The 25,579-nt window shown below is 35.8% G+C and overlaps 1 protein-coding gene across 1 annotated transcript in view; it reads right to left on the bottom strand.

Annotated features, from left to right (window-relative positions):
* DPH6 (diphthamine biosynthesis 6) overlaps positions 1-25,579 on the bottom strand; it is a 200,611-nt gene that overhangs the window by 107,126 nt on the left and 67,906 nt on the right. The window contains exons 8-12 of the mRNA XM_069017712.1: positions 20,045-20,132; positions 11,925-12,078; positions 10,889-11,020; positions 6,982-7,111; positions 2,530-2,704 (exon numbers count right to left, since the gene is read on the bottom strand). Of these exons, the coding sequence (XP_068873813.1) occupies positions 2,530-2,704; positions 6,982-7,111; positions 10,889-11,020; positions 11,925-12,078; positions 20,045-20,132 (679 nt within the window). The remainder of the gene's footprint in view (positions 1-2,529; positions 2,705-6,981; positions 7,112-10,888; positions 11,021-11,924; positions 12,079-20,044; positions 20,133-25,579) is intronic.

Raw genomic sequence — 25,579 nt, 5'->3', positions numbered from 1 at the left:
CTATGGTCTATTCTGAACTCAGCAAAAACACTGTGCAAAAACACATGATGACTCCCCAGTGTCCACAACACTTCATATTGGACTGAAAAGACAAAAATTTAATTGTCCAATGGCTGTCAAGGAAAAAATAAACAAACTCTACAGAAATACAACATAAGAGTAATAAACATTTACTTTTTTAGGATCATTAGGCTTCTATTCCTCAATCATAAAAGACTAATAAACATATCATCATAAAATTTGTATAATTTCAAAAAATTTTTGTTAACTACAAAGATTAAGACCCACTTTTGTTCCTTCCTTATTTATTCTGGAAAATATATTCCATTCCTAAAATATACTGAAGTGCTTACTTCTGCTGGTGACCTTAAGAGCTTAATACCTGCCCATACACAGCTTTAGGAAGTTCTGAATACTCATCCAAAGAAGATTTTAATTTTGGAAAATTCATGTTTAAGAAGATAATGTTGCTCAACTAAAATGTTCTCTTGAGGGTAAAAGAAAATAAAGCAAAACAAAACCCAACAATGAAAAATTTTCCTTAATGTCTGAATTGCTGACCAGTGTTACTGGTTACACTGTATTTGAAGAGATATGAACTTTTGCTTCGGCATGTTGACTGTCCCATACCACCAGAAGATCCAGCAGTACCTGCTTATTGACATTTGCAGCGTGAGATTTTTCACTGGGTTACTGAAGCAATTTTCCATTGACACACTTTTCTGAATTTAGCTGATGCCAGTTCCAGGACATAGAGAATATTTGCAATGTTAGAGAAGTTTCTCCAAAGATGCGAAGCTTATTAATTTTAATCTTTGAAGGATTATGCATGATACGATACAGTCATGATCATTAAAGTTTAAGACTGAAGGGAATAAAGTTTAATAAACCAAATTCCTGCTTTCTCAAGAAAAATGGATGTAGAGAGATGATAAAAACCCACCTTCCTGTAACAACAAGATTCATATAGTAATCTACCAACATTTCCTCCTGAAAATAAATTCTACATGAGCTTCTACATGAAGCAAAATACTGTTCCTGAAATTATCTGTAAAATAGTACAAAAACAAAACAAAGTAAAATTGCATGGCTGTAGGAACCCAGAGTGCAGAGAATATTTCTCTGCCTGTTTTGAAGGGTTTTACCCCCTGGACAACACTGTTTTTGACCTTCGTCCTTGGAGAACACTGCCCACTATCTGGGAAGAATTAGAATCTACACTGGTATAAACTAGGTGATAGAATACTATGTAAGATTGTCACAGGGCGAAAAATTTAGAGGTTTTGGGCCTGTTAATGTAGTAAATAGATAAAAGCAAAAAACATCAAAATGGAGGATTGTTGTTGTTCTGCAAACCTTCTTCTTCTTCTTCTACTACTCCATATTCTGCAGCCAAAGTAGTTTGGGATGATTGGACAAAGAATTCTGCAGTTCCTGGCTGTGTTACTAGATAATTGGTAGAAAAGTAAAAATCATGTATGTTTTTAATAACCATTGGTTAATTTACCTTTAAAAAGGCTGTGTAACCTTGATAATTCGGCTTTCTCCTGCATTCCCTGCTTTGTGCTATGTCTGGGTCACACTAGTGACTCTGTTTCTCTGATAAGACTTAATAAGCAACTATCAAGAAGCAGCGAAGTCTGGGAGTCCCGTTTAGTCTCTCGAACTCCTGGTAAGGACTTTAAAGACCCTCTCCCATCAGGAGAGGCTTAATTACGGTGCAGGCAGTGTCAATGGCCAATATACTAGGTTTGCAGACTCAAAAAATTTCAGGAAATTTAAACAGATGTCACAGCATCTTGCTTAAATCAGTCTGCACAACACTGGACAATGTATTACTCGAGAAGAGTATTGGTAAGACAGGCATATATTTTTTGCAACAGAAAAGGTTGAGACAGTTCACCAACTGTCAGAATGGTAGTAGCAGGACAAAAAAATACCGTATTAGGAGAAATATTTTAATGCAAATTTTTGGACCACTTTTCCATGATTCTTTACTGCCTCCTTTTCATTCTTGTAAATAGTATGCAATATTCTGGTCAGTTTGTTATTATTTTGAAAAACAGAACAGTTCTTCAACCTTGATGTTCTCTTAAATGGTTAAGCAGCACCACAAGCCTCAAAAAGGATTTAATTAAATAAGCATTTTAGGATTGACTCTACCTATAAAAAAGTTTGAGCTTTAACAAGGAAACTGAAATATCCTCAGCTGTTCCTAAATTCTGTTTATATTCTAGGCAGATTATAAAAGTATATGTATGACAGGTTTTTTCTCTAATTATAATATACAACAGAAGTATGCTGTTCTTGAGATTCTCTGAAAAGAATAATTTAACCAGTTTTATAATCACAAAATGAAGAACTGATGAGAGTTAAGTCGCCTATAAGTTTTAAAAACAAATTCAAAATGCTGTTGGTTTTTTTACACATTTTCTTTTGCATATTCGGAAGAGAGAGAAGGTGACTTTATAACTCTATTCATTTCAGTAAAGGGGCATGTATTTCACATGAAGTAACAAAAATTCCTACCTTGATGGACTGACTGTAAGGTCCTATGCTGGCAGGTGCCCAGTGGGAAATGCTCTGTACATGCATGACCAGCTTTTCATCATGTACTACATCATCCGTTGCCATGTCATACTTATGTGCAAGGCAGTCAATGCAAAACAGCACTCCATCAGGTAACAGCGTTTCCACACATACTCTGAAAACATGGGATAATTATTTTTTTCAAACAGAAGTTTGCTTGCACCAACTTTCAACATTTATTTTCTGGGTTTTTTTTGTCTGGACACTATCTTAGGAAATTTTGCCAGGATCATACAGCTAAAGTTAGGGTATCGCAATAACCTGTTAGCACTAACACTGTTATCTCTTCAAAGACACTGCTGGCTCACAGACAGCTTCTTGTCCACCAGGACTCCCAGGTCCTTTGCAGAGCTGATTCCCAGCACTTCAGTCTCCAGCCTGTGCTGGTCCATAGGGTTATTCCTCCCCAGGTGCAGGACTCTGCACTTGCCTTTGCTGAATTTCAGAAGGATCTTCTCTGCCCATCTCTCCACTCTGTAGAGGTTCTTCTGCAGGGCTGCACAGCCTTCTGGGGTATCAGCCACTCCTCCCAGCTTGGTGTCACCAGTGAACTTGCTGAGGAGAGATCTGCACCTTCATCCAAGTCATTGATGAATAAATTAAACAATACTGGGCCAAATATTGAACCTTGGGGCACACTGTTAGTGACAGGTCTCCAACTAGACCCTGTGCCCCTCATTGTAACCCTCTGGGATCTGCCATTCAGGCAGTTCTCAATCCACCTCTGTCCACTCATCCAGTCCACACTTCCTGAGTTTGCCTATGTGAGAGACAAAGTTTTCTAAAAAGGAGCAGCTTACAGTTCCTTTACACCCTTCTCACAGGTTATCTGTAATACTAGCATATTTTTCTGCTATACTTTAAGTTGCATGACAGATACACTAATATGACAGGACTCAAAATCTACTTAAGCATTCATTTATAAAGTTCACTTTTGTTTCCTCCAAGGAAGACTGAGTGCCTTGATGAACAGACAGACGTGTGTTGCATGTGGCCAGTTAAAAAAGCAGGGTAGTTGAGGGTCTATGTGGGGAAATCAACATTTCAAATCCTGAAAAATAATTATATTTGCAGTCCATGCATAAAAAAGTAATTTAGCTCCCAGCAGGAATCCAACAAAAAATTACTTGTTCTCTTTACATATCATGTAACATAGCTTTATAAAATTCTTCTCATCTTGCTTATTTCTTCTAAGAAAACTACTTTTCTTCCCACCTCTCACATGTAAATATAGTAGTTTTTCCTCATTACCATCATCATAAGCATGGATGAATGGATTTTCTGCTTGGGCTGGTAAATTTTCAAGACAATTTTGCAAATTTATTGCAGATCTACACCCAAGTCAGTGCTTCCAGCATACTGCTTTTGAGAACTTCCACAACCAGGCCTCTGTACATAATGCAGTGATGCAACCATGCAAACTGCTGTATAATATTTCTTTGGGACAAAATGCAACATAAACAAATATGCAACATAAACTGTGGAAAGGGGCCTGAGGACCCTGGTCAATGGCAAGTTGAATATGAGTCAGCAGTGCCCTGGCAGCCAGGAGGGCCAACACTGTCGTGGGGTTCATCAGGCACAGCATCCCCAGCCAGGCAAGGGAGGGGACTGTCCTGCTCTGCTCTGCACTGGGGCAGCCTCACCTCAAGTGCTGGGGGCAGTTTTGGGTGCCACAATATAAGATATAAAGTGTTAAAGAAAGAGAGTCCAACAGAGGGCCATGAGGATGGCGAAGGGCCTGGAGGTGAAGCCATATGAGGAGCAGCTGAGGTCACTTGGTCTGTTCAGCCTGGAGAAGACTGAGGGGAGACCTCATTGCAGTTACAGCTTCCTCTTGAGGGGAAGAGGAGGGGCAGGCACTGATCTCTTCACTCTGGTGACCAGTGACAGGACCCAAGGGAATGGCCTGAAGTTGTGTCAGGGGAGGTTCAGCTTGGATATTAGGGAAAGGTACTTCACCCAGAGGGTGTTTGGGCACTAGAAGAGGCTCTCCAGGGCAGTGGTCACATCACCACCATGATAGAGTTCAAGAAGCATTTGGACACTGCTCTCAGGCACAGGGTGTGACTCTCAATGTGTCCTGTGCAGGGCCACAAGCTAGACTTTGACGATCCTTGTGGGTCCCTTTCTACTCAGGATATTCTATGATGCTCTGAAAACTGTTTGCTCCATAAAAATAAAACTAAAAAAAACATTAAAAACATTTTCCCACAACTTTCTAATCTTTCCACCTTGTTATCTTACTGATGGAAGGCTATGTAGCTGGCTATGTGAATGTGGAGGCCTAAAACATACAGGCATAAGAAATGAAAGATAAATCAGGAGAAGTTGAGTATTATAAAGAGAACCTAAGACATGTAGAAATGGAGAATAATTTTGTGTAGTTTACAACTGGGATTAGATCGCTCCTCTGAAGGCACACACAGCCAACACTCCCATTTCTCTGTGATTTAATAATCCTGGTCTACAGTCACTATCTTGAAGAAACTTCTCTCTGCTTTCTTTGGCTCTGACACCCAGGCAGTGTAGTGGAATGTCAGTCTATGATGATTATCTTAACAATGTCTTTGAACTATTTGTCTTGCTACACTTAATATTCACACGCCTCTATTACACTTCATATTCTGTAATGAGTATAAAATACAGTATTTTTCATTAGAAAATTGCTGAACAGTTGGTTTTAAAAATATGAAGAAGACAAGAGGTATGACCACAGGGTTGACCCTGCTTTCAGAGCAGGGTTGGACTAGATGACCTCCAGAGGTCCCTTACAACCTGTATTAACCTATGAGTCAAGTGAAATTTTTCAAGCTATATCAGTTCTGCATTCTCAGCATATTATCTCAGATGCATGAAAAATTACTGAAAGAAATTACAAATTACTGTAAAAAGAAATAAGCTATTTTGATGAATGCAATAAAAAATACAAAAAAATTAGTTTTAACACACAATTTAAAAAAAAAAAACAAAAAAAAACAACTCATGGGCTAGGTGTTTTTTATCACACCTAAACAACACCAGAATCACATACTGCCCACCCAAACCACCAAGCAGTTTCATTATATCAGATGTAGACTTGGATGCAACATAGAAGATTCTGTACAACAGATATTGAAAAAACTATGCTTTGTGGATCTATGAATAAAAGTGTTATTATCAGTATAATTTCTTTTCATACTTGAATTCTTACTGAACATGGAAGTGCAGCTAAGCTATCCATTAACTGTGATTATCTGAGGGAAACACAAACATTAAGAACAACCACATTGGATCGAGCCAAAGATCTATCTAATCCAGCATTTGTCTTCAACCAGAGCCAAGTGCATATAGGCAGGGGAAGAAAAGAAACAGTCTAAATATATATTAGTACAGTTTTGAAATAACTGTTAGTATCTCATGATGTGAATCTCAAGGAACTGCTCAGATAACAATTTGCTTTTGTATTTAACAAAATAAATAGAACAAGGTGAGTTATATTTGTCACAAAGACCTAGAAGGTTCCAGACCTCATCACTTTTAGGAAGACTTGGTATTGGTAGTAAGGCTTCAGTAATGCTTTTGACACTTTTTCCTGTAACACACTCATAGAGAAGTTGTTGATGCATGGGCTGGATGTGCAGAGAGTGAGGTGGAGTAAAAACTGGCTAAACAGCCAGGCTCAGTGGGTGGGATCAGTGGCACAAAGTCTCACAGGTAACAACCAGGAGCCTATACTGGGTCCACTCCTGTTCAACATCTTCATTCATAATCTGCATGATGGGGCAGAGTGTATCCTTGGCAAGTTGCCATCCACATGGATATTGACAGGATGAAGAAACAGGCACACAGGGACTTCATGAAGTTCAGCAAGAAGAAGCTGCAAGTCCTACACCTGGGGAAAGAACAAACCCAAGGTCCACTATATTCTGTGGGCCCAAAAGCAGCTTTACAGAGAAGGACTGGAGGCTCCTGATGGACACCAGCTTGAACATGAGCCAACAATGTGCCCTTGTGGCAAAGAGGGTTGATGATATCCTGGGTTGCATTCAGAGAATCACTGCCAACAGGTCAAGGGATGCAAACAAAAAAGAAAAGCAAATAAAATCCCAGCAATACAAACAGCTGTCAGCTCAATCAAGTCAAAAAGAACTAAGACTTGCAAACCATTTATTATCCTTCTGTAAGTCCATATTGGGGGGCATTTGTAAACCCTATGGCATATATTAAAGCAGGAATTTCTAACCCTAGTGTTTTGGACATGAGCAGCTGTGATGTTAATACTCCAAAAGGCAGAAAAAGTTGTATTCTGTGATTCACAAACATTTGGTAAGATGCTTCACATATATGGAAACAATAATTCAGTGTATTACAGTGCATCATAAATATACTATAGCAGTAGTCTAATCCTACCTTGCTGGTGGACACAAACCAAATTCTGTCCCATAAACTGAGTTTATAACACTGAAATCTTTCATGCTCTTCATATATAGATGAACCAAAATAATATCCTTCAGTTTCAATCCCTCTGAAGTCAAATTAGCTGCAGGATAAAAAAAAAATATAGCTGTTAAAGACAGAGTATTTTAAATGTCTGTAGAAAGACAGCATAGGTATCCTGGTTTTGTTCAGCAAAACCAACTGGTAATAACCTAACTGTTGTCTAAACATGACTGAAGATTTTGCAATATACTACCTTTCCCCACTTAATACCTATTTTTTTCATTACATTCTTTCTCATATTAGTTTTCCAAATACACAGAAGCAGACTACAAAATAAATTTTATTCACTCTGAGCAGTAGTGAATTCTTGCCCCATGAAAACACATCATGCATTCATGCATGTAGATATGTTACAGTCCAAATTACTTGTATCCATAAGTTTGATTACCTTGTGGGGGGCTCGGGGTGGGGTGCTCATTCTATGACAGATAGTAATCTACAAAGGACTTTGAATCACAAAAATACAGAACTGGAAGGGACAATAGCTGTCTTAAAGGAAAAGATCAAGTACTTATACGCTATTCCAGAGGGATGCTTGTCTAAGCTGTTTTTAAAAACTCTCACTGCAATAATAATCTCTGCATAAACAAACAGTTATAAATGGCAAGACAGACAATAGGAAACAGAAGTGGCCACAGGAGAAATGAAGGAAAGATGAGAGCAGAGGAAAGCTCAAGCAGACAGCTAAAGAAGAGATACTGAGAAGTCAAGATCTTCTGAATGTGTATGCATAGAATATTCCAGTCATAGAGCTCAGAGAGAATGTATTACTCTTACATAGTCAATCACATAATAAGACATGTGATCAGCTCTGCAGTATGTCTCTTTTGTAGCTTATGAGCAATAGAAATTATACGAAGACAAAATCTTCTCTGTATATAGAACATATATAATAAGAGAGCACTCTGTGACCTAGTTTAAGTAAGACATATAAAGCTCTTCTCAGTGTAATTTTGGGGATCTTGCCCTTTAATGTTACAGTGTGTACATGTATGTACTTATATATTTGTTTTCCAGTTGAGAAGTACAAAGGTATATAGACAATGTCTGAAGGTTGTTTGTTGCCTTAGTGAGAAACATAGTTTTTGCGTAAAACTTTTCAGTGCTTTCAAAGACAGTTAAGGATTTTGCACACTTTCATAAAGATTAGTTTGGTCACACCAATACTGAATTTTGTTCTAAATGTCTCAGCTTTACTTAGTTATACTACCAATAACAATGACAATATGAAGAGGGGAACTCTCACAGAAAAAAAAGTGTGCACAAGTGATGTAAGAGGTTATATAGCAGTTGACATAGAACTTCTATGAAACCACAACACATGTCCAGAAATATTAGCTGATAAATTAGCATGCAATGGCAATTCTGTATGGAAATAGAAATGTATTTGAAAGCTACCTGATAGCAATCACTAGGTCAGTACCAGCTGTTATATCATCAGTTAAGGAGGAAACAAGAACAATTCTCAAATTTCCAGCCAGCACTTTAGTCAAGAAGAAAGGCCTGCAGTTAAAAGTTCTGTAGCATTATATTAAATAGGAGGGGGAAAAAAACCTCAGCCAACTGATAACATACCTCTGCACACACAGACATCTTCATGCTAAATTTAAAATATATGAGCCAACAAACTAACGGTAATTTGTGGACAGAGTAAGCTGAAGGCAGTGATTTGGGTAAATTCATAATTTCTACCTTTACTCAAAAAAAATTTCCTAAGTAAAAGTACTATCCCTTTTTCCCCTGCATGAATTAGAGGAACAGTGGTAAGCAACTTTCCTCCCATTTACAATCAAAATAAAATTAACTCCCAAAGCACTCTCTCTAGTAGAAAGGCATACATGACGAATGGGTAAGCAACCCACCACTTGGGCTCTTCACAACTTCTGTTTTTCAGGGAAAGACTCTTTCATGGCATATCTCCTGGATATACAGGGAAACCTTACAGCCTTTCTGTTGAAGTTCAAGCAATTAATGGTTTCTAATCATTTATAGAATATGATCAGGTGAGACTCACCCTTACTTAAGCAGAACTGCCCCAAAAGTTACTCTGACTGAAATACAGCTTTTTGATTGATTTTGGTTGGTTGGTTTTTGCTTTGTTTAGGGGTTTTTTGTTTGTTTTTTTTATTAAGGGGTTATCCAGAATCCCTAGCTGAGCACCACAAAATACAGTATCCAAACTGTCTACAGGAAGTGGCATTTAAGAACTTTAGACTAAGTTTTAACGTAATAAAAATCCACAGTTTCCTTCAAGCTTATGAAACTTTGCCATGGTACAACTACACTAGAGCTGCTTTATATTATATAAAGCACAGTGATCTTTGTCATCTTCCAATCATATCTAAAAAAAAGTTTAACATTAGAGTTTAAGAAAATAAATGTATAAACAGCAATATACTTCATTCCCTCCCATTCTTGGCTTCACAGAATTCCACCCATTCTACTGAAGATTTCATAGCATCTAGTAATAAATTTTCATTTCCAAATCCTTTTCTCAGCACCCATTCACTTTAGAGGTGATTAAATCAGTTAACCCAGCAAAAAGTTTAAAAGTACTGTGCTTATTCCATTCTCACCCCAGTGAAGCTGAACTGCGGTATAGATTCTAAATATGCTTTCAGAAAAAGCCTGGTGCTCATTTGCAGATTAAGTTCTCAGAAACAAATTGTTTCTTTTGTCGTGACAGAGCCATAATTAATTCAGTTTCCACACCCACATCCAAAAAGAGAATAACTAAAAGAAACATGAGAACTGACATTTTCTGCAAAGGATCAGAAAATTACTTTTTTTTTCCTTAACATCATACAGGTAATGCAAGTAATCTGCTAAAAACAATAGGCTACTGCACTAATCAGACACAACCTTTTCTGGCAGATGCTAAGGCAAAATTACATAATGTTTGTACAAGCAAACTTCCATTCAAATATAATGAGAAAAAAATAAAAGACTGCACAACCCTCTTGCTTCACTTTATAGATTATGTGCAGATTTACACTGAAATCTATTGCCTTTTTTAGTAGAAGTCTGATCATCTCCACCTTGCTGATTTCCAACCAAGCAAAAACTAGCTTAATGACCTTTTACCGAGTATAACTTCGCTTCTGAAAAAAATTCTAGGGTTTCTTTATCATCCTCAGCTGCACATGCAAAAAAATAAGCTATGATAGGACAATATCTCATGCAAATTCATAAACAAGAATATGAGTTTACCCATTTAGATACTTAAAATTATTTCCATTTTTGTGAATTGAGAAGAAGCCTGTACAAACATACTTTACTTAAACTTCAGAAGGAAAAAATACAAAACAAAAACATGAACACTTTATTTTGTATGTCAGAATCTTGTAAGGAATCTGGATTTCATGACTGCCAAGATAGCAATTTTGCCTTTACATTAGGAATATAAATGAGATTTACTGCTACTGACCTAATCCTAGATGCCAAAATGTACAACAGCTTTCTAGAAAACTTAATTTAAAATTATGGAAGCCACAAAAGTGTTTTAGCAAGTAGACAGCAGCTGTAGCACACATACATACACACACAGTATATATTTCAAGAATGCTATTGAGCAAGTACTGTGGAAATACTGTTTTAACAGTGATATGAGCACCATCCTGGCTTTCCAGGGTCTTCAAAGCCAGTCAAATTATGTGTTAAATATTAAAGCCGGCAGTCTTGATATCGAAGACTCCAATCAAATGCAAAATAAGATGGCAAACCAACATAACACCACATGATAATACAGATTCCTCCTTAAGACCATATTAGAAACACAATGAATGACAGCAGATAATGTATTTACTGAATAAAGCACCTCTGAGAGAAGAAAATGCTTCCCGTGCTGCATCTTGAGCATTTTTATCCTTTGATGGAAGGAAGTGGGCAGTGATACCTGAAAACCACTGGTAACCACTCAGGGATTTTCCTGAAATTTCAAATGTTTTAGCTATCGGAAATGAAGAACAGAGCAATGATTATAATATGAAAGGTTTCAGATTAACCAATGATACATTTTAAATTGTTTAAAGAAGAAAAACTTTGACAGAAAAGAAAACCACAAACTGTAAAAACGTATTCAAAAATATTTACAAACAGATATAAAAGTAAGTGTTCTGGTAGCAAAGCTCCCAAATGCTAGCTGACAAATCCTCCTCCAACACTGCCTTCACAAAATATGCATGCAAGTAGCATGTTAGCTGAGAATTTCAGTACTTTTTTTCCTCCTTTCCATTTTTGCTGACCTTTTATAATTTCTTGACCTGTTTGGTTACAGACTTGGCATAAGATGTGACACTGAAAAGCTAAAATTTTCAAAAGTATTCAAATAACATAGAAACGGATTTTCAAACTTGTATACCAAATTTTACTGGAAGTTAGGTGCTTAACCTGGTTCTTATTATCTTTGCAAATGCATAACATGTTTAGAGATTTTTAAAGCCCACCAGGCACTTATCCATATTCAAGAAATACCAAATACCTAAATACTATTCAATACCCAAACACTGTTAGTTGTGAAACTTAGTTTTCAGGAAGTTTACCCATCTACGTATGTCATGTAAGAGAAATGTGGTATTTCCAGGAGGAGGAAAAGGGAAAGGAAGAGGGAGAGAAAGAAAGGAAAAAAAAAAAAAAGTTATCTCCTGTAAACTACCATGAAATGCTTCACTACTACAGATCTATTGCTTATTATCACAAAAATGTATTCTAGTAGGATCTCTTTTTTCAGACAAATTACTACAGGTCAAGCACATTTTTTTTCAGGAGTGCTTGTATAGTAATTAACATATTTCTCCAGGCATGAAATAGACAATAGTTTTTTCTAATTTTTTTTAAAACTGTGCAAAACTCACTGAAATCCAAAGAGCTATGTTTCAAAGTCTTCCAGATGACTGGAATATTTTTCTGTGGTTCATACTCTGCTGATGAAGGGAAAATATCGTCATCAGTGCAGCTTATCTCACAAGAACAGCTACTGACCACAAAAGTACCCGAAGATTCTTCCTGCTTGAGACAAACATTATAAAATAATCAAGTAAACAGCATGCCAAGCAGTATGAAGTCAGCACATTTTATCATTCACATACATATTTAAGTTACAAAAAATACTATAACTCAACAGGTGCATATCTTAGAACAATTCATGAAAGAATAGCGTTAGGATTTCCCATTAGATTGCAGAACTGGCAAAACAATGTACTCCTGTTGACATATCAATTGGAAGAATAAAACAGACTTAGTAACTAAGAAAGTAGATATGAAAAATGGTGAGACCCAAGAATAAAGACAGAAGGAATACTATTACGAAGAAATGGTATCTCACAATGATATAGAAGACAACTATCTTTTCAAAAAAATAGTACAAGCTAAGTGAACAAAGGAACAAAAGCAAAAAAATAATAATTTTATAATTAACATAGTCATTAAATACTTGAAATAGAGCAAAAGGTTAATAAGAAAGTTTTTAAACTTTTTGGAACAATGAATGAAGGTAGTCCATGTAAAAAAAAAAAAAAACTCTTTCTATTATCTCACAAAGACTATCCTTTCCACCAAATACTTTGGTGTGAGTTAACAGAAAAATGCATTTCCCAAGATCTATACATTGAAGTAATTTCTTCACAAGAAGGAAGGAAAATCATTCTTCCTTTCTTAGGACCAGGAAGAGAAAACTACCTGGTGTACCTTTTAAAGCAAAATACACAGGAAGAGTGCATACTGACAAGTCTTCAGCAACTCTGTGCTCATTACATTTTCAACAATTCACATAATTACAGCATACATTTTTTGTGGGTTTTTTTTTGGTTTGCCTTTTAATTTTAGAGCATTCAGAACCCTTACTCTCTTCCATCTGATTTTCCAATCAGCCTAATCTGCAGAGCACATTGGCTTTTGGATCACTAGCCTGGGTAATACCCCTTATCCATGTAAAAGTAATATGAATTATGACACAATTTACCTAGAAACCCTAATCAAACACCATTGCATGCTGTAATTCTAACAATTCTTCCCAAAGATCTCAAATTTCATGTGGTGTCTAAACTATGCATTTTATGCAGTCTTCTTAAAAACTAAATTCAGAAAAATTGTAAATCCAAATAAAGCAAGATAAAAAGTTGACAAAATATGAAACCTTTGGTAATCCTTAAATATGCATTAGAAACTGCTGAATATTCTTTTAGCTGTCAAATTTGTGTTCCATGAAAAATATCATTAAAAAAAATATTAACATTATATAGCGAAGTAATTTTTATTGTATTTAGTTTTACTGTATTTTTTTCTTTCCTTTGGAAAATAAAACATATCTTTTTTGCAATTTTATAGTTTTCTCTTCATATTAACCACAAAAAGTCAGAAAAATATATGCAGAAAACTATAGTATGCATCAGAAATCTGTGATGTCTCAACTCTTACGTCAATATTTGACTTCACTGTAGTGAAAAAGGATTCAGTTAAGTTAAAGCAGTGCATTTGGAAATTTTAAGGAAAGGCTAAATTACAAAAGAGTGAGAGAATCACCTGTGAGAGGAAACACATTTCTGCTGACTCTAAAAGAGCTCACATGTAGTTTTATAAGCACTGTAAATGCTAAACCTATTCTGTGAGAGGGGCTGATGTTCTTTGATTGGACCTCATTTTATTCATTCCTCCAAGAAAGACATGAAAGTCAAGGCAATAATCTACTTTACATGCAGCAATTGTATATCAGAGGTTAAAGAAGTCAAGAAAATGTAACATAATAGCCCAGACAAAAACTGCAATTTAGCATAAACATGACACGCATTCCAACATTACAATAGACAAGCATCCAGCAGCATCTGTACCATTTCCCACTCATTGAACTACAGCTTTGACTACTGCCATCAGTGGGTGCATTTTGGCATTACCCAGAGGGATGCCTGATAGCCCCTGAGCTTTCAGGTATGACTTAAAAAATAAAGAAGCAGAAAGACAAATCTGTAATTGAAAAAGATCATAAGATGGTTTAAGCTACAAGAACCAAGAAAATTAAATTATTTTTAAAGTTTCTAAATTTTTTATCTACAAGATAGCACCTCATGGAAACATACAGACTGTATAGCAGCATCAAGTGCTAGAAGCGCTTGCTTCTTGCAAAATATTGTTTTACTACATTAATTACTTTCACTGAGTAATTCTTAACATTTACCATGAAACAATCAATTTGCATTGTAGCACAGACATTCAGGGGAGTTCTAATGTAACACATGCAGCGTTTGTACCTCTTGGTCCTACCTCTCAAGAAAGCATGCACAGACATGGCGATGTAAATTATACCACTACACTACTGCTTTGGGTGTTGTTTTTACATCACCTGGATTTTAACTTCACTATGCCATAAAAATCCATCTGTAGAAAAAAAAAAAAGTTAACTGGAAAGGAAAAAGTTCCAGCTTGCCAGTTTTTCACTCTTTTATTAAGCTTTACATAATCACCTTTGAAGAGATCTAGAGCTACAGATATCTTCCAAGGCTGCTATTAAAGACCTGTAACTTCTCTCCATTCCCTAACATGGAGGACCAAATTTATATGCTCTGCAAGTGAACGTGAAAAGAGCACCTATTCCACTTTTATGCCACCAGTTAAAATGCTTTCATCTATGTTTTTAAACATGACTTCTGCAAGATGTGCTTCATAAAAAAAATCATGGGTACATAGTGAGCCTCACAGACTCTACCAAAACTGCTTTGGCAAAACATAGAGAACCCCCCTGTAGATTTGTAATTTGTTAAATATCCCAAACTGATGGCACAGGAAATTTTCATATCATCCACAGTCACATCCCTTTTTCCTAAATAAGTCTGTATTTTATAAATAATTTAGCTTCTATTAATATTGCTTCACAGAGATAAATAAAATTATACATCTGTGTTTCCACACACACATAAAAACCTTGCAGTCAGTTGCAAAATTTTTGGAAATTATTGTGAAATGTCAGAAATCTCTTACAAGATGCAAAGTCTGTAAAAATAATTAGAGATGTCTGTTGATTTCAAAGCCTATGATACATCACAAGACCCATTCAAGGCTGACTCCCACAAGGCTCCAAAAACATTGATAATCAATCACTTTCCACAGCAGCACAGGTGCAGGCTACAGCAGAAGTATTAGGTGTGGAACCTGGCACTCGAAGAACTACAGGCTCAATGCCAGCCTAAGTAGAGCTGCCAGACTGTTTAGTAGCTTTATTCAAATCCATACAAATGTTGGTCTTCCATTCCTCTGAACAGAGAAAGTAATCTAAGAAGCTAAAACTTATAGACTGCCACAAACAGAGTAACTTTCCCTGAAAAATATTCTCATCACTTTAAAAAGAAAAAATCAAGCTTGCTATAATGACATTTTAATTAAATCTTACAGAACCTATTTTATCACATAACATTTTCATGTTACTTCACAGAAGCAATATATTTTCCCATTTGTTACACAGTTTCTCCCACACCCACTGTACATTGTGATACCAACCTAATTTTGGATCAGAGCCTGCATGCATGCATACACTTAACTATATTCACATAACTCATGTCATTGATGCAAGTGCGCTCAGAATGAAGTTAAGCAAATGCACGAGTGTTCCAAGATCCAAATTCTCCTGTTGAAAAAGCCTTGGAGCTAGGACTTTGACTGATATAGCTGAAATTCCATGCAGTGGTCTTTTACGAAAACAACAGATTGCCTTTTTAAAAAGCTTACATTCTCTGCTACAGAAACTGGTATAAAAACCTATCACAACACAATTCTAAAACTGATAACTCTCCCACTGAGCAGCAATGAGAATATAGTGGAGCAGTGAGCTCAGAAGACAAAAGATTATGATAATCTCTTTATTCTTTGTGATGCACCTTGATAACAGAACTCCTTGAAATAAATATAATGAGAGAGATCACATGCATCTTGCATTATTTTGAGTACAATATACAGACTCATAGGAAAGAAAATCCTTTACTCCAAAATACTTTCAAATAAAGTATCTTCATTATGAAAAGAGAACTAAAAACTATCTTTCCTCAGGGAACTGGACTCAATCTGCAATCAAATAGGGTAGGAAAGAAAATCCTTTATTTATAATCTTAATGGTTGAAATAAATCAGTGCACAAAAAAGTTTTGTGGTGTTTTTAATAAAGTTTTGAAAACAAAACTACAAGCATTATCTATATTCTTATGATGCGGAAGGGAAACTAAAGGTTGCCTAGGAGAAGTATTGTTCAGTAATGACAAAGTATTCAAAAAATGCTACCCACAATGCCACCAACAAAACATGTTTTGCAATTTGAAATTCTTTCCTATTTTCCCTGACATCACTGACAAAGTCTAATTCTACAGCTAAAGTTCTAAATGTAGATTAACTAAAATAATTAGTAAGGAACTGGACAGACACAGGCTACAATGATAAATCATACACAACCTAGAGGATTGCACGCTTTTAGTACACATGGCACACAAATATCTCCCAAAAACCTTTTCTAAATGTGCAAGTGTACAAGTTAGAGAACTCTGCAGGTGTTTTTAAAATCATCTCCAAAACGACCTGTACAATAGATCTCCTGCAACTTAATGGGGCAAAATGCTTGCACTTCTGACACATGCTCCAGCCACAAAGTCAAGATCTATTACACACAAGAAAACACAGTATCAGTTTATGATAGGTAATATAATGCACTGGTCTATTACAAGAAAAAGCAGCAGCAGGCATGATTCCTGTATCTCTTATAGGCAAACGAGCTCCTTTCTTCTGCAAAGGGTAGAAAGAAAACTACATGGTTGCTTCTAATTCTGGACTATTCAAACTTAAGGGGCTGCAGTTTCATATCTTGCATTATTTGATATGTGTGTACTCCTACTCACTGGAACTCAGAAACAAAGTATCCATTATTAAATATGGGAAAGAGCAAATGTGAAAGCATGAACAACAGCTAGTATGTTCCCTACTGTCATCAGAAGTATGTTCCCATCAGCAGAAGCTCCAACAGCTTCAATTTCTGTTTCTGATCTTTACAAAGCCAACACAATAAAGTAAGAGAATACAGCAGAAAATAAAAGTTTTTGCAAGTTTGTTGTGCTGACAAAGTAAAAAAAATAGTTTCACAGTTGTATTTTTTGTAATTGAAAATACTCAGAATTTAATTTTTATTGAGTACAAAAGCCAATACACCTACTTCAAAGATTCTAGAATATGCTTCAGAAATTGTCTGCCGCAAAAAAAACCCCCATTCTACATTTTAAATGTATGAAGTGACTATCTTGGCAAAGTAAAATACTGATGAAACTAGGTATCTATATCATGGTGGTGGCCTTGTTTTTTACCCTGAAGTAAAAGAGGCATTCCCAAATTTTGAGCATTAGTGTTTTATTACCATTATTATTTATTATTAATGTTTTTTTGTAAAATGCCTACAAAAATTATTTACCAAATTTTTAATAGCTTTAATAATATTATATTTATTTATCTCTTTAGCCTTCCCTGCATCACTATTTATGAAAGAAAAGTGGGTGTGTTTAAAAAAAGCGTCAATTGTTATGCAAAAAACATCTTGAAGTTGCACAGAAATATATTAAACCAGAACAGTGAGTACAATGTTATGTTCCCCTAGGCACAAGGGCTCATTTTGCTGCCAGAAACAATCTAAACCAAATTTCTTGGCATGCTTTGTAGTCAAACATGAAGAGATTAAGCTAAAGAAAATGCATTATAGAGGAGGAAAGACAGCAGAGACTAAGGTGCACTAGCTATAATTGCAAAATGATTTTAAAAGTAAATTCAAAGAATGTAAAATTAACACCTGTGGCAAATAACAAAGATAAAATGAATATACAATACAGTTAAAAATATGTTTATCTCACAGCAGAAATTATAACAAAACTGATGTCATAAAAGTTATTAGAATTACACTTCACTGTGGAGTCTATTAATATTTTCTATAAAGTGCTTACAAAAGTGGCTACTTTTACACATTGTTCATAATGGTGTATTATTTTTCCCAATTTTCAGTAATCCCTTGAAAGCCTCAAACTAAAATTAGTTCTCCTGAAGCAGTTTTTTCCTGCAGTACTTTATTATTATAGGATTGGCTTTTAAGTGCTGAATACTTACTGATACTTACATTTTTCTGCAGGCTTATAAGCACCAAATAGTGAGCAAAAGTACAATACTACAGGCATATCAATCTTGAAGGCATGTCTTTATCATTATGCAGTTAAATGATGCTAAACAGTCATGGTCTGAAAGACTGACTGGTTCTCCATATTTATAACTTCTCAAAAACTTAGCTTATTTTATCATTACATAATCTATAGCTAAAAGATATTAATGGTTTTCCTCATGAGACAATCACTGCAAAAATGAGACTATTTTCCTTTTAAATATACAATACATTTGTTTATATACCAAAATTCAGGGCAAGCTGCTGCAAACCTTACCCCTTGCAAAGTGTGACAGGTTTGTCTACAATGGATTGGAAATATGATTTACTACAACACTGCCTGAAACTGTGAGGCTTTAACCAAATCTAAAACATCTGCATAAGAAGGGGAAAAGAGCTACTGAACAGATAAAAGTAAAATCTTGATTCTTATATCAAATGTTATGCATTTTAATACGATTTTTTCCCTGATTTATGTAAAGCTTTGTGGTTTTCATTTTCCCTAGCCTGTCACATTGTAGTGATGTATGGTACATTTTAGCATCAAGTTTGCCATGAGCAATAAAGTCAGTGCCCCCAAAGAAATATTAATATATTATCAGTCTTCTCCACCATGCCACATTCCCAAATTTTCCTTTATTCAGCCTATTTGGTTTTGCTTCACATAGTTAGTTGATATCCTTTTCACAGTCTCCCACACAAATATTTAATGTTTTATTTTTGAAAGAAATCCAAAATTAGAAATTGACAGGATGAAATACAATTTATTTCCAAGGCAAGATGAAGCCATCATGGAAGAAAAACATTGAGGTATTTTATCTGTTTGGAACAATAAAATTAAAAATAAAAAAGGAGGGGGAAGAGGGGAAGGCATGATCTATTGAAAGACATGCAGGAAATGTTGCTTAAGAGACATGAAATGTGAAATACCAATATAATAACGTTCTGTAACAACCTCTCCACTTCTATCATCAAAGTGCAGAAAGACATAGGGAGAGCTATAAAAAGATGACTGCAACAATAAAAGAAAGATCATGAGGCACTCTCTTCAACAAAATACTAATACTTGTATAGGCTCGGGAAAAAAATAATTTTAACTGTAAAATAGTAAAATGAAAAACAGAAAAGAGATGACAAATACAAAGAAAAATATTTTCTGTTTTGACCTTAGTTCTGCTCACATGAGTCTGCAACATCTAAACCATCAGAGTTCCTATTCCTGTTCTGCTCTTTCTATAGAATCATAAGCCAATAGAATTAATCCCAATGAACTAATAATGATTCCTTTAAAATTTTTGATCAAGATAAATCTCCACATGATTCGATGTCCTTCATTAGATGTATCTTTCATATGGAAAAAACCAAACTCCAGAACATTCAAAAGTCAAGCACTTTCAGGTTAGCAAGTTTTTAAATCATCCACTTTACATCAGAAACATCAAAAAGAGGTGCCACTTCCCAGTAAATCAATACTGTTCATACAGTTTCCTAATACAGCTGTGTTCTACAGTGCAGCTGTTCTACACAGGTTACACACGTGCTTGACTGAACCACATTGGCTGAGCACCTTGAGGTTTCAAGATGAAAAATGCCACAAAAATATCCAACCTCCATTCATTCACTTGACACAAGGAAGCATTTGTGTCCGGTCTTTCCTAAGGGAAAGTTCTGAAATTCAACTAAATACGTACACCGTTATTTGAATGCAACACCCACATGAGAATGTGTAGGGTCACTCCAAATTGTGACAAAACAACACAACTAGAAAGCCTGCACACAGCCTTAAATGAAAAAACATTTGCAGCCTACTTGCCTTATTTTCCAGGTGTAATTTTAAAAAATGAAGGTAGGCCACAGGTGCGAATGCATCTGCTGAATGCACAACCACCTCGGCTGAATCTCTGAAATACAAAATTTTTATCATCAAATAGTATAGTACATAATTTCATATAGAGACAACACTTAGTCACTGTATAACACAAGCTCACAGGTAGCTCCTTGAAAATCTATTAATTTCTTATCAATGTTTTCATATAAACTAAGAAAAAGTAGTTTGTTATATAAAATCATGTTGAACAATACCTTCAAGAATTTTCAATTTTCAAAAGGAATAACCTCTATTTCCTGCGTGAGCTGGCACAGGAGATGCAGCAACAATCATAAAAGCACAGATGAAATGCAAAGAGTAAGCTTGTTCTCATTACCTCGCCACCTGGGACCCCTGAAGCAGCGTTCAGGCAGGGCCACAAAAGGAGGGACACATGCACTGCAGAGACTTGGTCCATGCTAGAGCATCACCAAAGCTGCTGGTCATCCCTGTATCTCAGGGATTTGCACAGGCACAGTATCCCACTGTGCTTTGAGCTTTCCCACAGACGGGGAGGAATCTCTAGCATGTTTGATAGGGCCCCTAAGTGTATCACAGGTCTATGTAATCTAAACACAGATGCTCTACTCATCCAACACACAAGGCCAAAAACAATTACTGTGATACGTGTTTTTGACACCTCAGCTGCAAGTCACTTTAATGAGGGTGTTTACAATCCTCCTTGCCAACCTTCCACTATTTTCCCACACTTACAGACCAATACTAAGAGAATTAGCTAGCTGTAGTCTATGAAAGCATAAACTACACTGTGCTTTAGATCCCAGAGACTAATACGTCAATCTTTAATTTTCATCAACATGAGATTTTTCAAAAGTCCATTGTTTTGTTTAATGTTCCATGGATTAGTTTTTGAAGTATTAAAAACTTACAGTTTTGCCCACTGAGAAATTGACTGATTCAACCATCTTGCATCTGATCGTGAAGACTACTAGACACAACTTTTTAATGCCAAATGTGTTGGTAACAATGTTAAACTTCCTGTGTGCTGATTCAAATTAGTTAATTTTAGTTTTCATTTTTACAGACACAATCTGTCACACTTTGATTCACAAGAGGCAGTATCTGTTATATCCATCTGCACAATTTTACTACTTAAGAAAAAGGTAGCTCTAAGAAACAAACATCAGAAGGTGAGAAACTCAAAGAAAACATAAGAGAAATTCAGATGCAGTACAAGAAAATCTGAAAATTGTTGAAAGTAAGACTAAGGACACACATAATTTTCCTGAAACCACAGTGCCCTTGTTACCTTCATAGCGTTCAAAGAGATGATATAGATAGATTTATAGTAATACCACATAAACCCAATGCAAACTCAAAGCAGTTGAAGCTTTGTCCAGATTCCAGTTCCTTAACAAAAGTGTAAAATTACCAGAAATATCTGTTCTATAAAATGTGTTTTGGGATTTAAAAATAACAAAACATCACACAATAATGATAAAAACCTTTAACATAAGAAGATCCACTTCCCTTTAAGCAAAATTTTAAAGTATTTTGATAAATATGCCTCAGTTTCATTCTTGAGACTAATTATCAAGATTCTTTATGATTAAAATATTGTTTATATTTAAGATATAAGATACCTTATACACAGTTCCTTAATATTAAAATTATTCTTTTCAGATGACCATAGGTAGAAATAGGTAGAAAATAAGTCTTTAGCAAGAGGAATAAATTAAAAATAATAAAAAGCAGACACCAAGACTCCAGTAGTACCTTCTACCAGGGTATCCTCAGTGTCTGAGTACATTTTCAATAAACATTTCATACTTATTGTTCAAGTCCTGTATGGGGGAAATCTAGTACCTTTTAGTGATGGATTAACTACTCAAAACTAAATTAACAGAAAAGCTTGTATCAGAAAGAGAAAACCAAAAATTTAGTTATTAAATGTGTCTGTTTAAAGAATACCTAGTAAATATAAAAAAAAAATTTAACTCCAAAGTAAAAAAGAAGCAGTCCTACTTGTATCCTGCATGTTCCAATTCACCAGTACAGCAGAGCAGATGCTAAGCTCATACCTATGTTAATGTTCAATAACTTTAGAAGTTTTGAGTACTTATTTGTTGCCCAAAAATTATTGCAAAGAGATCATAAGTATTTCTTCTCAGTATGAAGTGCAATCCTATGATATACAGCTAACACGTGGGTATTTGATGGAACCATAACAGAGATGTTCAAGTTTAATTTAAGATGCTAATATTTTTTAGGTGATGGGTAACAATAGGTTGATTATGCAATGCTGAAAATAGCATTAAAATACGTATAAAAATATATTTTCTGAAGTACTTCATTTTCTGTGAGCCTCTCCAAACATACATTGTTATAACTGATAATATTTTCAGTCTTGTTCAATAGGAAATGCAAAAAAATAGGTGGAAAGCAGAGCAGTTCTGTTTATGTTCAATGAGTCGCCAATTAAAAAAACTAATGAAGTCCTGAACTGGACATGTCATATCCAGCTTGGGAAATAGTAAAAAAACCCCAACCAATTCAAAACACAGGAAAAGCAGAGATTAAAATGAAAAACAGTGACTTGAGAGACCCCAAAAAAATATCTAAGCCCATTTCACACTAAAAGCCTGAATTTTGAGTAGGAACTTGACTATATAAGATGATTCATGTTTGATTGTAATGGAAACACAGGAATTTTGTTAAGGAAATTTTCAGAAGAATTAAAAAAATGAAGAATAGTTGAAAAACTGTCTTAATCAGCTATTTGCTTTGAAATCAAAATCATCTGAACTCTCAAGACATCTAGAAAATATCCAATCATTTTAAAACACCCTGTAACACTTTCACAGGACAAATATATCAAGTTAGAACAAGTCTGAGAGTACAATCAATGCTTCTCAGAACATGACTATTTTCTCATGTTTACAGAAATTAGAATTTTATAATTTTGCTTTTAACTCCAAACCTGGAATTACAAGCCTAAACACAGAGCTAATAGTAAGGTATATAAAGGAAAATTGTATTTCCCAAGTATTTCAAATGTGACAATTTACCCTCCAAAAGATCAAACTAATCTGTGTTCCATAAACAAATAGGCCTTTATCACAAGAGTAGGTATTAGATGGTATTCATGTAGATGAGAAATAGATCTTTAGAATTTCAAGAAATGCTGATCAATTGTACTTTAAATATCAGCATAAGAAGGACAGGAAATGCTTGGTACATTTCAAACACTGAGAGTAAGAAAGCTGACAATTGGATTACAATAGTCTACCTGGGAAAACCAGATAAAACCCAATCAGACTCTTGTTTAATATTATGGTTTTAAGATTTTGCTTCCACCACTAGGTACTGTCTATTTTCAAATATATGCTTCACTCAATCTGCCATGCTTCCTTTGTGAGGCACATTTTTTAATGAAGACAGAGAAGAATGGCAAGAATTCAACTTAACATTCAAAAGCAAAATGCGTCATACAATCTTAAGCTAAAGAGACTCCCATGTCTCCATAGTAAGTAACATTGAAGGTTGTATTTTTTTTCCTGAGCCACCACATTTCTTTAGTTTGCAAGGATATACCACAGAAACATATATTGCCAAGTTTAACAGGGCAAAAATTATTGATCAGTGTAAACACTACCTGCAAGTAGTGTTATAAATGAAAGCCGTATTAGATTTTCTCCTGTTGTCTTAGGTTTATGTAGCAAGGTTTTGGTGTCAGGGGTTAGTGTTCAGAGGTGGTCTCTATGACAAGAGACCAAGGGATGCTTGGTGAGCTCATCAGCAACACTGGTGGTGTCTCAGTGATAAAATATTTTGAAAATATGCTGCAACAGGAGTGAGAAAAACATGCCAGAAACAGCCCTGCAGACACCAAGGTCAGTGAAGAAGGAGTGAGAGGAGGTGCTTCAACTGTCAGAACAGATTCTATGTAGCCTGTGGAAAAGACCACGGTGAAGCAGGTTGTTCCCCTGGAGGCCGGGAAGAACCACATCAGAGCAGATATACACACTGCAGTCTGTGCAGAAACCCACACAGAAGCAGTTTTTCTGACAGGACTGAGTCCCATGGAAGACCCATGAGGAGCAGTCTGTTCCTGAAGGACCATACCCCATGGAAAACACATGCACTGGAGCAGTTCTTGAAGAACTTGCTTGGTGGGAAGGACACACACTGTAACAGTTCATGAAGAACCCATGGAAAAGACCCAGGTTGGAGCAGGGGAAAAGTGTGAAAAGAAGGGGGCAGCAAAGACACAATGTTATGAACTGACCACAGTTTCATTCTCCATCCTCTTGCACTGTTCAGTGGGGACGATGTAGAAAAGTCAGGAATGAGAAAGTGAAGTTAAGCCTGGGAAGAACAAGGTGAGGAGAGAAGGTGTATTTACTTCCCACTATTCTAATTTTTTTTATTATTTAAATTTGTCAATAAATTAAATTCATTTTCCCCAAGTTGAATCTAGTTTCCCATGACAGTAACTGGTAAGCCATCACATTGTTCTTTTCTAGACCTACAAACCTTTTAGTCTTATTTTCTCTCCCCATCTTCCTAAAGAGGGAGAGAGAGAGGAGCTTGGTAGGAACCTGGCAGCCAGCCAAGGTTAATCCATCACACCTGTTTTGAAGGCAAAAGTATTCTTTAACGTCTTCCTCAGAAACTTTTAACTCAGGAGATGTTTTGGACTTGTTCAGGAATTCAGAGATCTTGAAAATCCTGACAGGTTTTAACCTCTAAGCTGGAATCCTTACAACTCCATTTAAGCTTTAAAAACTGTATCAGGATGTAGTCTTGCTTTAGGAATGGTACTCCCAAATTTAGTGCCCCCACTGAGACTCTCCAAAACCACACAGTGCTCTTATTCACTGACTTCGCTTGCCCCTGTTTTCCTCTTCCCACATGGTGGGAAGGAGTTGAGAACTGGAGGCACAAAAGGCCAAGATCATGGGCTGAGATAAGACAAACTTACTGGAAACAGCAGTGAGATAAGAAAATGAACAAGAACAGCACAGTATCAATAACAAAAGAATACAAGAGCGAGTGATTCATATTCAGAAATGCTCACCTAGGACCCTGCTACAAGGAGCAATACAGATGGCTCCCCCTCTGCCACTTTTCTTCAACTGGAAGGAATACTCTTCCCCTTCTCTCAGACAGAGAGAGAGAGTCCCTTTGCCTCAACCCTGCCAATGAGTGAGGTGGTATCAAAAACATTAGGATCCTTGGCCATGCTGCCTCCCAGCTATTGCAAAAAATTAAACCTGGCCTAGCCGGAATCAGGAGAGATGCATACCCAAACCACGGATATGTAAATATTTGGAAACTCTACTAGCAGAGTTAACATGATTACAAAATCTGTTTAGATTCGGAGTATATGAAAAGCAAGAATAAAAAGTAGAATAAAAAGTAGAAAAAAATTCATAACTTAGATAAAGACAAAGAAACTACACAATATTTTTCTTGTGAAGTTCATACAGTAATAGATTCCACATGCATGACCCCTCA

This window comes from Aphelocoma coerulescens, chromosome 5, assembly GCF_041296385.1.
Source record: "Aphelocoma coerulescens isolate FSJ_1873_10779 chromosome 5, UR_Acoe_1.0, whole genome shotgun sequence".
Lineage (NCBI taxonomy): Eukaryota > Metazoa > Chordata > Aves > Passeriformes > Corvidae > Aphelocoma > Aphelocoma coerulescens.
This window is presented reverse-complemented; position numbering and strand designations above follow the sequence as displayed.